This window comes from Rousettus aegyptiacus, unplaced genomic scaffold (genome assembly GCF_014176215.1).
Source record: "Rousettus aegyptiacus isolate mRouAeg1 unplaced genomic scaffold, mRouAeg1.p scaffold_m13_p_14, whole genome shotgun sequence".
NCBI lineage: Eukaryota > Metazoa > Chordata > Mammalia > Chiroptera > Pteropodidae > Rousettus > Rousettus aegyptiacus.
The window spans coordinates 7,746,814-7,761,873 of NW_023416289.1; the positions used below are offsets into that span (position 1 = coordinate 7,746,814).

General features: G+C 59.1%; 1 protein-coding gene across 3 annotated transcripts in view; it reads left to right on the forward strand.

Moving 5' to 3' along the window:
* Positions 1 to 12,415, forward strand: part of CPNE2 (copine 2) — a 38,692-nt gene extending 26,277 nt beyond the window's left edge. For 2 of the 3 annotated variants that reach the window (XM_016128481.2, XM_016128480.2), the window contains 4 exons: positions 2,096 to 2,147; positions 3,489 to 3,622; positions 10,537 to 10,773; positions 11,974 to 12,415. In XM_016128481.2, coding sequence (XP_015983967.1) covers positions 2,096 to 2,147; positions 3,489 to 3,622; positions 10,537 to 10,773; positions 11,974 to 12,081 — 531 coding nt within the window. In that variant the 3' untranslated portion in view covers positions 12,082 to 12,415. Of the gene's footprint in view, positions 1 to 2,095; positions 2,148 to 3,488; positions 3,623 to 6,438; positions 8,051 to 10,536; positions 10,774 to 11,973 lie in introns of those variants that run through there. The other variant, XM_036231305.1, reaches the window with a different exon arrangement.
* Positions 12,416 to 15,060: the final 2,645 nt, after the last annotated feature.

Sequence of the window (15,060 nt, forward strand, 5' to 3'; positions counted from 1 at the left end):
CTGAGTTTCCCCAAAGCCACGCTAATTTCTCCACCTGAACCTCATGCAGGCCCTGGGTCTCCTAACAAGCAGGACAACTGTGGTCTCTGCCCGCCCCCTCCCCGCAACTTGGTCTGCTGGCCATTTTGGGGAGAGAGGCAGGATCCTGCGAAACCAGAGCTGGGTTTCTGGGCCGACACCATGATGCCAGGGGTGGATGAGGGGAGGAGGGCGGGCTGGTGCGGCCAGGCCCAGCAGGAGCCGGTTGCTAGGACACCAGCCAGCTTTCAAAGAACTCTGGCTCAATGAGATGTTTTCCTGTGCAAAAGCCTCCCTGGAAATGTCACAGGGCAACTCTAGGGAGGCCAGGGTTTGGCCAGGCTGGAGGGCCCGGCAGTGCCCAGAGGGATGCTGTAGCACCCAGGCTGGGAGAGGCCAGATGCTCTGTCTCCCCACCCCTGCCAGGCCTGGCGCCTCCCGGCCCCGTCCGGTCCCTTCTCATTCTGACCCGCCTTGCCTCTGCCGCGTGAGCCTTCTTTCCTTCCCTCCCACCTCAAGGCGTCCACGTGTGACATGCTGACTTTTCACACCGATTCTCATCATTCCCCTGGGCGGCCTTCCCTGAGCACTGAGCTGCCAGGACTTGTTTGTGGACAGTGACTTTGGGGCTCCGAGGCGTTGGTCCTCTGACCGCTGGAAGCTGGAAGGAGCTAGAAGAATCTTGAGACCCAGTTGCCTGCCCTTGGGGCTTCGGTTCCTTCCTGTCCTGGGCAGTAATAGCTGAGGGACTCAGAAAGCATGTCCCTGAGGAGATGGCATGAGGGCTTGGACCTTCGAAACGAGCCAGAGTTAGTAAAATGAAAGAGGGATTGGGCAGAAGGAAGGTCTGTGTGGGGGAGGAGAGCAGAGTTTATGGCTCTTCCCACTGTACAGATGGGGAAACTGAGGCTCAGAGAGGACAGTCCGTCTGAGGTCCTGTCAGCTCCCTCCACTGTCCTGCCCCTGCCAGGGCCACAGCGAGCAGCATCTTAAGTAACTGGCCACCTAGGGCTGGGTAGGACCAGGTGGGGTTAACTTCCATTAATTGTCACAGGCCGCGGAGAGTTCCAGGGCAAAGGCCGGCTGGTCCCCAGGGGCCCCTAATCGGCTTGGTGCGGGCTCCAGGAAGCTTGTCTCGTTTACTGGCATTTCTTAGGCAAACCAAGGCAACCAGCATGGGACGGGGCTGGGCTGCCTGCCGGGCTTCTTGTCCCCCAGATCTGTTCCTGGCGCTGCCGTGGCTCACTCGTTAGCCCCTGACCTCAGCATTCCTTGGCCCTGCCCCCTCTCGAAACCTGTTTTGCCACCTGTGAAATGGAACTGCTGGAGTAGGTGACCTGAGAGGCCTCGGGTGCGGATGGTGTGGATGGTGACCTCCCACGGCCCCACTCACTTGACCCCAGGCCAGACCCTCCCCCGAAGAGGGGAACAGAGCGGGGAAGGAAGAGGTTGGGCGGCTGAGAAAGCGAAATATTAATCCTTTCCTGTCAGAAGGGGGCTTTTCCCCTTTGGTCTCTAAAATCTAAAATCTAATTTTTCGGGAAATTGTTGGCCCAAGGGAGGCCTGTTTCCCTGGCAACCATTTTCCTCTCTCAGCCCCTTCCATACAAGCCCCCCTCTTAATCTCTATAGATGGTCATGAAGTTGCCATGGCAACAAGGACTGCTGGCCCCTACACCTGGAGCCCAGAGTGGGGACAGGGTGAGGAGGGCCCCTGGACAGAGACGGGGCTCGAGAGGGACATCAGGGGACCAGCTCCGTGCCAGGCGCTTAGGGCCAAAAGAGCAAAGAACAGAAGTGACTATTTCCTGGAAGAAGGCGGGGTCTTCTCAGCCGCCCACCCACCCACAGGGCATCACTAGGCCGAACTATCCCTGTGAGTCCCTCCTCCCACGCCCGGGGGCCAGCCCCTCTCAAGGCACGAGGGGCCTGGGGCTCAGGCCTGTCCTGCTACGTGGCCTTGACGCCTGCGCCTGGTGGGAAGGCGGGGGTGCACTTGGACTTGGAGGCTGGGGGTGGCCTGGGCCCAGGTCTGGAGCCAGGAGGCTGCCAGTTCAGCATTTTCTCTGCATTTCAGGTCTCTCATGAGTTTGCCATTAACTTCAACCCCACCAACCCCTTCTGCTCAGGTGAGTGTCAAGCCCACCTGCATCTGCCTTGGTTTTTACACCTGGCCATCTCTGCGGGCGGAGGGAGGGCAGAGGACAGGTTTCTGTCCCCTTCTCCCCTTCCTTTCCACTCACGCTTGCTCAGGATGACAGATGAGGAAAGAGCTAGGGCCTGTAGTCAGGCAGTCCTGGATTCAAGGCCAGCTGCTGCCCTTTCCTGGCTGTGTGACCTTGGAGAAACCACTGCATCTCTCGGAGCCGAGCCTTTGCCTCCTCACCTGCCCCAGGGAGGTGTGATACCTACTTGGCTCGCCTCACCCTGGTCAGGTGAGATTTAAGAGAACTGTTGACAGGAAGCTCTGTGTAGAGCAGGAGGAGGTAAGGGTGGCAGATTATGCATCTGCCTCTCACCTGGGTGGGCCCAGCCCTGCCCTGTTCTCCCTGCCCTCCCCAGAGAGCCTGAGGGTTGCCTGGTTGAGGGCAAGAAGAAGGGCAGGGAGTGAAGGTGGTGTCTGTGCTCATCACTGGCACCTCCAGGCCTGCGAGGATTTCTGAGCCCTGCAGAGTCAGTGAAGGAAGGACTGGAGGAGGAGAGGGCGCTCCAGGCGGGCCTGGAAGACGGCGGTCCCTGCCATCATGGGGACTTTCAGCCTAGGATTTGGTTTAGGTGTGGCATCTACCTTCCCTGGGGATCCCCAAAGCTGGGCCAGGTTTGTACTTGGGAGGGAAATGTATCAAGCTGCCAACTTGGGGATGATGCTGTGACTCAGAAGCCGCGGGCATCTGTTGGCAAGACGCGGCCCCGTCTGGTTTGGAGCAGCATCCAGAGATGTTTCGTGTAGGTTCATCTTGATCGACCTCATCTCTGGCCAGAGGTCTGCTGGGCACGTGGACCGTGGGGCAGGGGGATATTCTTTGGCTGTTTACAGAGCATCTACTATATGTAGGGGCTGTGCGAGCCTCTAAGTCCCCCAACAACCCTGAGCAGAAGCCGTAGTGTATCCAGAATGGACCTCCAGATGGCTTCCCGTGGCCCTGAAATGTCACTGCAGGCTTTGCCAAGCCTGCCTGGGCTCCCCCCTGCCAACTGCCCAAAAGTCAGTCTCATTAGCAGACAAGGAAGCAGGCTCAGGAAGATTAAACGAGTTGCCCCAGGTTTCCCAGCTAAGTGGCAAAGGCAGGATTCAAACTCAGGCCCACCTGACTCCACATCTGGGGCTCTTTGCTCTGTACCGCCCTGGCCCTGCCCTCTGGGCGCTTCCGGTCTCATGGGGCGCGCACTGGCCATGTCCGCAGTCGGGATGAGAGCGGGAGCAGGGTCAGGGAGGGCCTGGCTGATGCAGACTCTTCTCCTTGAGGCAGGCGTGGACGGCATCGCCCAGGCTTACTCAGCTTGCCTGCCCCACATCCGCTTCTACGGTCCCACCAATTTCTCTCCCATCGTCAACCATGTGGCCCGGTTTGCAGCCCAGGCCATGCAGCAGCAGACGGCCACGGTGAGTAGGCAGCCACTGGTGTGGATGTGCCGGACAGGGCTGGCACTGGCGGGGCCAGACTGAGGTCCATCCTTCCTACCCCGCCCGCCCCCACCGGGCTGTCCAGCTGGACAGTCAGACTTCCCTGGCTCTAAAATCCGAGATGCCTCTGCATCTCAGTTTACCTGCAGGTATGGGAAGGGGGTTGGGCCAAGCTCAGCTTGACTGGTCCTGGCCTCCTGGACCACAGACCTGAGGTGGACGTAGTAGCAGGTCCAGTCGATGGGAGGTGCCCCCCCAGGGCAGCGGGTGCACATGGAAACCAGGAGGAGGGGGCCTGCCACTCTAAAGCTGATCCTCGGGGCCACCTAGTCCCAATAGAGCAACCCCCGCCTCACGCCAAGGAACAGCGTGGCCCTGGCCTGGCCTCGTCTCGGGCATCTGTGTCCCTGGTCCTCTCCCGCCCCCAGCCCTCTGCTCGATGCCAGTATCGGGGGGTTCCAAGGGTCGCCTTCTCCAGCTCCCCTGCCGTCCACCAGCACCTGCCCTGGCCTCACTCTGCAGTGTGGGTTGGGGGCTGTCCTCCGCCTGCCCGGGTCCTGCGCCCAGTCCCGCTCATCGGGGGCCTCGCCGAGGCTGGGAGCCCAGGAGCAGCCCCGGGGAGGCGGAACCTGGCTTGGCGCTTCAGGAGACTGGGGTCTGGCCACTGTCCCCCGGGACACCTGTACAGACTGTTCCCCTCCACCCCCTCTGAGAGGAATGGGTCACTGCACAAGGGCCGAAGTCCCTCTACACCGTCCTTTTCACTCCCGGAATAGTATCTCAGATTCGCCGACCCCCCCACTCCCCCATGGGAGGGTCCTTTTAGGGGCAGATACCAGAGCCCGCCCCTCCCTGGCCTTCGTCAGGTCAGCGGCTGCCCAGCCCTTCCGTCACTTGTCACTTACGGCCACCCCGCCGCTGGCCTCTCTTCCGTCCCTCGAACACGCCATGCTCGTTGCCCCCCACAGAGCCTTTGCTCTGCCGTCTCCTCTGCCTGGAGGTTCTTCCCTGACTCTGCTGGGCTGGTTCCCTCGGGGTCCCTCTCCCGCCCCCCGCCCCGCCCTCTTTCCTCGGCCACCCGCCTGAAGTCTGCCTCCTGCCTCCTCTTTATTCCCATCTTATCTTGGACGGCAGTGGGAACATCTCCTTCACGTGCTCCTTGTGCATCTCCCCGGTGGACTCTCGGCCCCACGGGATGGGCTGTGTCTGTGTGGTCGCTGTCATCTGCTTGCTGTGGGCTGTGTGCAGTGCAAGGAGCTGGGAGGAGGTGACTCAGCCGGGGCCTCTCCCAACGGGAAAGGGACCTGGTCCCTCGGGAGGTGGACGTTGGCGGTTGGCAGGTGTCAGCAAAGAGGAGAAGGGAGCTTATGAGAGAGGGAGGAGGACGCCAGGGCCAGCCTGGGGGGACGGGGGGCAGGACAGAGATGCAGAGAGGCAGCAGAGGGTCTGTAGGGAAGGGGACGTGAGGTCAGGCTGCCGGGGTTCGAATTTCGCCCTTGCCCCTTCCTCGCTGTGACGTGGGCAAATCACTTAACCCCTCTGAGCCTCAGTTTCGTTATCTGTACGGTGGGAACACTAACAGGACCTGCTCCGAGGGGTTAGGAGTACGTGGGACGATGCCACCCCTGGCGCCCCAAGACACCTGAAGGGGAGGGGACAGGTGGCAGTAAGCTCCTGGCGGAGGCGCCTGACAGAGGGAACCACAGAGGCCAGGGCCAGGCAGGAGGGAAGTCGATGGCTGCGGGGCAGCCGCGAAGGAAGGCAGTCCTGGTCTCTCCGTCTGGGGGAACGTGATTGTGACTGGCTCTAGTTCCCCGCCCTGTGGTGGCAGCTGAGGGCCTGAGACCAGCCCCTTCCCAGCGCTGAGCCGACTTCCTTTATGAACGGCAGAAGTTAAGCCCCAGGGGTGCTGTGAGCACCCCTGAATGGGACAGTAACTGGGAAAGGCCTGGGAGTGCCTTTTGATGAAATTCCTGGAGATGTGTGTGGGGTGGGGGTGGGGGGCGGGCAGAGGGAGGAGGCTAGAATTGTTCGGTTGCCTGTGGCCAGCCAGGCTCTTGTCCCACGCAGTCTATTATCTGCCTGAGCCAGCTTTCGAAGGAATGGAAAAAAAGACCTACATCCTCGTTTAAGGGGAAAAAATGCCAGGCGAGAGCAGGAATGAAGCCAGTATCTCTCCAGGGCCCTTTCACCTGCCATGCCAGGTAGGACGGGGCAGGAGGTAGGGTCCTGGAGTGCCATGGGCCTATGCCTGCTGGATCCTAGGTCTGCAGGGGCCCTGGGCCCTGGAGATGGCCAGGAAGGTGTCTTCGTGTTCTGGGGAACAACTGCTGAGGCCCCCCAGAGGGAAGGCCTTGGCCCTTTCTCTGAGCAAGTCTGAGTTCTGACCGGTTCTAACCCTCTCGACACTGCAGCTACTTTGTGTGACCTGGTCTGCCCTGCCTAGCGAGGTAGTCTCCTCCCAGCTCACTCGCCCTAGGGAGGCACTGTCACTCACCCCAGCTGTGCGACCTTGGGCCATCTCTGAGCATCTCCGGGCTGCAGGAGTGGGGCCTGGTCTCTATTGGCCCCTCCCACAGGATGTCCAAGAACTGGTACCCACATGTCTCCGCCTCCTGCCGGTGCTGCCCCATGTCTCACCCTGCATGGAAGGTGGGAGAGCTGGGGCTGTGACGGTTCAGCCCCAACCTCTGGAAGCCCATCGACCCGGTTCAAGCCTCGGTTCCCCATTTCCTGGCTGTGTGACGCATGGCAGGTTCCTTAAGCTCTCTGAACCTGCTTTCTCACCTGAACAGTGTAGACGACGGAACAGTACCCGCCCAATAGAAGCATTGTGAGGATTCAGCCAGATCAGCCCGTGCAGCGCTCTGCACCCTGCCTGACACACAATAAGCACCCAACGAACGTGGGTGGCTGAATCTTCTGCGGACACCCCTCGGGCCAGCATTCGGTGATGCCGAGCACGAGACAGAAATTGGTGGAATCAACCAGAGCTTTTATACAGTTGCTCTTTGGGGAACACTTGGGGTGGCGTCACCCTCCCTGTCCCCAGACATATGCGCGTGCAGGCACACCCACGTACAGGAAATCGAGAGCAGGTGGTAGGAAGCATCGCTCCAGGCAGGGCTGTACTCGCCTCTCCGCTCATTCATACGACACGTCTTTACCAAGCATATTCTGCGTGGCACTGGGGGGGGAGGGGGGGCCGTGATGCACAAGATAACGGCCTCTGTGCTCCCAGCGCCCTCAGTCCAGTGGGGAGCCAGGCCGGGGAGCTGCAGCTGCGATGCGAGGTGATTGAACCCGTGATGATAGACGTTCGGGATCATAAGGGCGGCACCTGACCCAGAGTGAGCCTCGTAGAGGCTGTGTGTGTGCGTGCGTGTGTGTCAGAGTGATGTCCCAGGCAGAGAGAACCACCCGTGCCAAGGCCCGGAGGCATGGCATGTGGGCATAGCTGAGGGGGAGTGTGGGGTAAGGGGGTGAGTTGCGGTAGGTGAGGTTGAAAGGCAAGCCGGCTCCCACGGGGCCTTGGAAGCCCGTGAGGAATCTGGATTTTCTCTCGAGGGCAGTGGGGAGCCGCTGCAGGGCAGGGTGGGGCCAGGGAGCTTTAACCACGTGGCCTTCATTCTTCCCTCTGCCCTGTCCCATAAGACCTGGGCCATCTCGTCCATGTCCCGTTCTGGTTGGCCTGCTGAGTGTCTGGAATCCCAGTGGAGGGGGAGTTGGGGAGCGGCCGGGACCCCGGGAATTTCCTCCCTTCCACTGTCACCGCGGAGTCTTCGGCAGCCAACTTCCCAGAAATAAGTCACAAGTGTAGCTTCCCTGAGTCCTACCTGGGATTGTGGTCAGGTCAGTTTCTTACAAATCAAATCACACGTTAAGTGGACTATGGGAAGTGGCTACTTACGGCCTCAGAAGCCTAAAGAACCTCTGATGAAGGCGAAGGATACTCCACCCTTGAAACGAGTTGGGACATTGTGTTTTGGGTTTGGCCTGACAGGGGTTGGTTGTGTTTCTGGAGCGCGGACAGGGGGCCGAGCCCATGAGATGGAGAAGGGGGTGCGAGGGGCAGCCCTGAGGAGCCCTCCCCATGGGGCCATGCTGGCCGTGGAAGCAGAGCTCAGGGCTGGGAAGGCCTTCCTTCCCATGAGCTTGGGATGGAGGGGGCCACTCAGGTGTGGCTGAGGGAGGACATGCCAGGCAGAAGGACGTGAACCAGGGAAGGCGTACGGAGGTGGGAAGGCTTGGGGTAGCGTAGACCAGAACTGTCTGTGGGGACAGCAGAGCCCCTTCCCGCTTCTTCCTGCCTGATGCCACCCTTCCCTCACCCCTTCCACAGCCCCCTCCCCTCCGAACTGTCTTGGGGTTAGGGCTGTGGGCCCCGGGGGTTGTAACGGACCTGAGAGGCTCTGCCCAGGATGGACAAGAAGCCGAGAACTTGTCAGCGGTACTTCTGTTGCCAAGGCTGACCGAGGCTGCTGACCCCAAGCTGAGGCCGGGCACATGAGCGTGGGCATTGCGGCTGGCGGGTTGACAGACGGGAGCAAGGGTTAAAGTCCAGGGCCGTGGCTCTGGGCCCTGCCCTGGGCTGCTATCCCGGACATTCAGGCCTTCTGACCCTGGGGTGCTGGGAGAGAGGGTGCAGGCCCCCGATGCCAGTGAGCAGCAGAGGACGTTGGGGAGAGCCCCTACTTTGGAGTCAGCCAGGCTTGGGTTAGAATCTAGGCTGTGCCATCCTGTCTGGGAGGCCTTGAGCAAGCCACTGAACCTCGCTTAGCCCATTTCGTCTCTAAAAGGAGAATCACAGTGTGAAGGAGACAGGGGAGTGTCTGTATGGTCACTGCCACTGTGACATCGGAGACTACGGTCCTACCGTAACCCAGGCCCTGTCTGCGCCCACCTCCCTGGGGACAGACGCTCCAAGGCTCCAACGGAGGCCCAGGCCTCTGCACTCCGAGTCTCCTAGTGTCGTCGCGCGGCCGATAGAACGGGGAGAGGCAAGAGTGTCATGAGGGGAGGCGGGCGGGAGGCCACTGGAAGGGGCTTGGAGACCAGCCCCACCCACCGCGTGGCGAGGCCTGCGGGCCCAGGCCGGGTGCTCTTCCTGTCGCCGGGCCTCTCAGTGTCTTCCTTCCCCTCAGCTTAGGTGCCCCAGAAATAACGCCCTGGACTATTTCTGACGGGACGGGAGCGGGGTTATAGGGCCACTTAGGGACGGTGTGCTGGGACAATGGTGGGCTGTGGGGGACTAGGGTCTGGACGGGCTTATGAGCCACCCCGCCCCAGACCCTCAGGATGGGGGGCTGGCAGCAGCAGCCCTCCACCGCAGGGATTCAGGCTGCCATCTCCATAGCAACAGGTATCCCTAGCCAAGGGATTGATCTCTTAAAGGCACAGTGCAGAAGGAGCTGGCCTGCTGCTGCCGAGAGCTGGGGGTACAATGATGGGGTACCTGCTCCACAAGGCTCACCCTCCTCTTTCCTTCCGTAGTTTGCTTGGGGAACAGGCAGGAGAACAAGGCATCCTAGGGGTGTATCTTGTGTCCTCTGTACATTCCCCAGGGAGCAGACAGGTGTGAAGGTGACCAAGTGCCGACCTGAGGGCTGGCTTTGGCCTGCCCTACTTAGCTCCGTGACCTCGACTAGTCTGGGCCCCAGCGTTCTCTCCTGAGAATCAGAATGGTCAGGCTGGAAGGCAAAAGCCCTAAACAGAGATTAGGAACATATGGGTTTTTCTGTTTCTTTTACGGATGGGCATAACTGAGTTCCCGGGAAGGGGCCAGAGGGCCTAAGGACAGAGCTGAGCTGAAGACAAGGTCTCGGCCAGCTTGGGATCCTGGGGCCTCCGCCCGCGGATCATCCAGTGAGCTTTCCTGAACTTCATTCGCTCATCTCCACCTCGGCGGTTTATACTATAGCCACGTTAATCATTCAGTATTTTTTAACTTAATTTTATAAAGAAACTTTATAATCTGCTGTAAGTTATCATTTGCCATAAATAGAGTAACAATAAATATATAAGAAACTACAGCGATATTAAAGTCTAGCTGAAGACCCTTGTCCCCTGCAGCTCTGAGCTTCCTGCCTTCTCTGTTGGTAAGGAAGGTTAGCAAGTGATGGAAAGGTATTAAAGACACACTCGCGCCAAACTGAGACTTCCTCCTGGGTACGGTTTATAGAATTGAAAGACCTCTGCAGAACTAACACCCTTCCCACTGTGACTCAATGCTGTCTGGTGTGTGACCCGTCTGCTTGTGGCCAGCGGAATCCCACGGTCCCAGGAGCACTGGCCTAGCTGACCTGCTCACCTCCTTCCTGCAAGGTGTCTCGGCGTCCGGCCACGCTCGCAGGGTGTGGGCAGGGGCACGGGGATCCGTGTGCGGGTGGAGCAGAGAGGCTGCTCACGGAGTCTGTCGGCCCCGCGGTCTTCCTCGCCAGCCGTGGGCCTGCCTGCCTGCCGGGACTGCAGCTCTCCATCAGTCAGCGAGCTGCTGCCACGTGGCAGGCACGTGCTCTCTTTGAAAGAAGTGTAGCAACTCCTACACTTTGCAGGCGAAGAAACTGAGGCACTGAGTGTGCGAAGTCAGAGGCCCCGTGTGGTGACTTGAAGAGCTGGGCCTTGGGTCCTAGGCTCTCAGCTCGAGCTGGGGAGTCCAATATAACTCACAGGGCAGGGGGACGAGGGTGGTTTGTGCTCCGGCTGTTTAAACAGCTGAGGTCTGCAGGGGCCGGGGCGCCAGGGGAGGGCCTGGGATTTGAGTACAGCTGAGGGAGAAGAGCCACCTTCCTCCCAGGGGTCGGAGGGCTTTGCGGGGGGCGGGGGGGGGATTAAGATCGGAGGGAGGGCTATGGGGAGGCCCCGCTGAAGGCCGGCTCGCCCCCTTCCTGCAGCAGTACTTCATCCTCCTCATCATCACGGACGGCGTCATCAGCGACATGGAGGAGACACGGCACGCCGTGGTGCAGGCTTCCAAGCTGCCCATGTCCATCATCATCGTGGGCGTGGGGAACGCGGACTTCACCGCCATGGAGTTCCTGGACGGGGACAGCCGCGTGCTGCGCTCCCACACGGGGGAGGAAGCGGCCCGCGACATCGTGCAGTTTGTCCCCTTTAGAGAGTTCCGCAACGTGAGTGTGGGGGCCGGGCCGGGGAGGGGGCGGTCACGGGACCCCCGGAGCCATAGTAACGATCAGGGACAAAGGTCTTAGGATTGTCTGCCTGGCCGAGGCGCCTCTAACCTGAGCTCCATTGACTGCATGCTTCCCAGGGGCCTACCGTGTGCCCCAGACGAGGCCATGTGAGCGTGAGCACTTGCTCTGGCAAGCTGATGGAACGCAGGGGCACGGTGCCCAGGCCAGGCTGAGGCCCCGGGGCAGGGTTTCCAGGGTTTCCTCCCTCTGACCCTGACCAGAAGTCAGTTACCCACGCGACACAAAGATTTCCGGGAGACAGAGGGACGAGGCCAAAGGCCTAGAGGCGTGAGAGGCTTTTGCGGTGCCCCCGTCGCCCGGCCTCCTCACTTCGTGAGCAGGAAACCAGGCCCATTTTAGGATGGCCTCTTCTCCCTAAGGGCCTCTGCAGGGGGGACTGGTGGCCCCACCTGGCTCCTGTTAGCTGGGCCCATGAGGAGCCCCAGAGGGAGCCCAGCCCCGTCAGATGCCCCCCTGTACTGCCAGCCTTTTATTTGACCAGAGGCACCGTGTGACCTTGGACAAGTCCTTGACCTCTGGGCCTCAGTTCTCTCAGCTATAGGGCCTCTCGGGGTACTCTGGCTCAGATCTGGGAGCCAGTCCCAGCAAGAACTGACCACTCTGTTTTGTACCCAGTGGTCCTCATATATCTCTGCCTAGGACCCTCTGGGGCCTACCTGAGATGGTTTGACTCCTTCCTCCAGAGCATTAGCTTCCTGACAAATGCCGGGTGTCGGCCACCATTCACACGCACGGGACACTGACCGACCCCTCCCTGTGCCTGGCTTGTGGCTGCACATTCAGCAGTAAACCAGACAGTCACGGCTGTTTATACCAGCCAGGGAGGTGCTCGGGAAATGTTTGCCAGATGAGTAGGCCCTGCCGCTCGCCTCCGCCAGCTCTTTCCCCGAAAAGCCTCCCACAGACAAATTCTTCCTAAAATGTTACTCCCGGGCATCTCGAGTGCTTAGGAGTTACACCTCGCGTAAAGGCGGGCCCTGCGGACGGTGGCTTCCGGGGCGGGGACAGGGACGAGGGACGCCCTCCACAGCAGCTCCCTTGGCATCACGCCCCTCGCGACTTCCGTTCGGTAACCCTTTATTCTCCCTTCTCTTCACCCTGCTCTCGGCCCTGCAGGCGGCAAAAGAGACCTTGGCCAAAGCCGTGCTGGCGGAGCTGCCCCAACAAGTCGTGCAGTATTTCAAGCATAAAAACCTGCCCCCCACCAACTCGGAGCCCGCCTGAGCGCCGGCCCGCCCGTGCCCAGCAGCAGCATGCCGGCTGGGCCCCCCGCCCGCCCCAGGAACGTGCACGCTCACCCTGCTTCCTCGTGGGTGGCTTTTTTTTTTTTTTTTAAACCGATCCACATGTTTATTTTTTACAACCGGACCTCCATCCCCGACTTCCCCCAGGCCAGCTGGGCTTCCTCTGTCGGAGTCGACTGATGATGCTGCCGGGCCAAACCGGCTCCCTCTCCCCCTCTCCCCACCCTCCCCACTCTTAAGTATTGAATGTACTTTGTATAATTTTCGTGGAATTATTATTGTTATTAAAGAGAATAAAATTTTTACAATCATAACTGGTTTTTTCCAAGTAACCGGCTGCCGACTCGGAGCAACGTGTCCCTGGTGCGCGCTGTGGCGCGGTCTGCGCCTAACTCCTGCTCTGTGTTTTAATACCGTGGCCACGTTCTGTGTGTCACACGCGGGGTAATGAAGGACCTGCAGGTGTCCCTGTGCCAGCTCCTTCCTCAGCTGGGCTTACTGATCAGGGAAAAGAACACGAAGACCTCTTTTCTCCAGGAAGCCTATGAGGTCGATGTCATCACTTCTACTTGGGGACCTGCATTCCGCACGAACTCCGACACTTCTGTTAAATTGGCACAGAACCTGGCAGCGTACATGCTCAATAAATAAATATTTGTGGGTGAATAGAGTGCACAGGACCCCACCGGCGACTGTAAGTTTTCTGGCCCCTGCAGAGCCCGCGTGTTTCTGGGGTCCCCGCGTGCTGGCCCAGCCACCACATGGTCACTACCCCTTTTCCGTTCTGGTCCACTCTGTCCTATGCCCTTCCACCCCCTCACCCCCCTCACACACACGCGCAGACTGCAGTCGCTGCCACCCGTCGGCTGCTCCTCCAGGTCCCCCAGACACCGGGGTCCGCCCTGTGGTTTGCAGTGTGTGAAAGGCTCTTTGGCCTCAGGTTGCTAACTAAATAGGACTGCTTTTGTCCCTGCTGCCAGCAGCCCCTGGTTTCTCCCACATGCCCCTCTCTGGGCTCAGGCCCAACTTCATGAAGCCAGCCAGGGAACCAGTCTGTAAACCCCCCCCCCCCAGTTCCGTCCCCTCTTCCATATAACACGTCTTCCTCTCTCTTACCAACCCCCCCCCCCCCCGCCGCCACCTCCACCCCAGGAGTCCCAGGCAGCCCCTCTGCTACAGGCCGGTGTATAACCCACAACTGACATTTATATTAAGCACGGTTTCCAGCTCCGTGTTAACTGCGTCACAGGCATAATCCTGATGGACCCTTCTATCAGCCTGTCTGTGACCACTGCAGAGACGAGAAAACAAGCAGAGACGCCTACCAAACCTGTCGGAGGCAGAGCCGGAACTGAGATCCGGGTCTGGCAGACTCCAGAGCCCACGCTCGTTCCGCTGCATGGAACGTCCTCCCTCCACCGTACAAGGGTCTCTGCTCAAGCTGCCGAGCTTGTCCTTCTTCACTGAGACCATGAAGTCACTTACCTCGACCTACTCTCCCAGGTCTTTCTTGCCAGTGGCCTGCTAGACCTGGGTGGTGTACCAGGCGGGGTCCTACCTCCGGGGGCCTGGTAACCTCGGGAGCCAGTGTTCACCTGGTGGGAGCCAGTGAGAGACATCTATCTTCTTCCTAAACTTTCGATGCCTCTGCTAATTCTGTGGCTGCCACGTTGGCTGAAATATCCTTTAGGGACACCTTCACTTCTCCTGAGGGCTGCAGGACTGCATGGAGCCCTGATGCCAAGGACCTTTGGGAAATCGCTGAGAGTAGATCTTAAAAGCACTCATCACAAAAAAAAAAAAAATTGATAACTACGTGTGGCGATTGATAATTTCATAACGTATATAGATCGACCATGTCATATACCTGAAACTAATGTTATATGTCAATTATCTCTCAATAAAAACAAACCAGACCTTGGGGCTGCTACTTCGTTCTCGCGCGGGAACAGCAGGCTGAAAAGACCTGGAAGGATCACCCTGCGTCACCTCCGCGGAGGCCCGAGCACTGGCATTTAAAGTTTCACTGAGACCGCAGAGAGCCAGAGGTGGAGTCAAAGGCTCAAATTAAAATTCTGTCATCAGCTGTGTGCCCTTGGGCAAGTCGCTGAACCACTATGAATTTTCCTTTCCTCGATAAAATGTAGAGAAGGGGAGCCTCGCAGGGCTTTTTTTTCAGGGTCAAAGACACTACAGTCCACAAAAGTGGTTCGCAAATGTCCCAAACAGTGCCTGGCGCAGACACAGCAGGCTTGGTACAGATTCAAAGAAAACGAATCATAAGGGGTAGTGACATTCATGACTATTGCTAAAGTAGTAAGGGAGAAGCCCAGCCGACAGCCTAACGCTCGGAGTGGAAGCTGACTGTGGGTTCTGCTGCCCGCCTCCTCTGCCAAGCTCCAGTGCTGGGGCCACTTCCTGCCTGTCACTGCTGCGACGCTCCCTCTCTCTCTAAACCTTGCTCCGGCAGGTAAGAGAGGAAAATGCCAGCCGGCCCTTACCAGCTAAGGAGTGAAAAGTGCGGGCTGGCTTCTTGTGTTCGACCTGTGACTACGAAGTCTGCCAAGACTCTAGCCTCCCGCCGAGAACTTGCAATCCATCCTGTCCTACGTAAGTGGGCTGGGCATGCCAGCAAATCGAGAAAACACCCAAGTCCTAACGATGGTGCATTGCTATTGAACTCTCCTTTTTGTTTTTCTAGAGGGGCTTAAGATGACAGCTGAGCCATATACCCACGGCTAGGACACCAGAGCCAAGGAACCGGGTGTGCCTGAGCAATTAACATTTAGCTAAGAGGGAGGCTCACAGAACAAGCTGGTGGTTGGAGCTCTGACTGCCGGATATGACCCTGTAGTGTTCTAGCTACAACTGAGGAAGGCCAGTAGGAAGGATAAACCTGCCATAAATCATCACTAACAGAAGCTCTGGACACCCCACCCAGCAACGGGGGAGGCCAAGA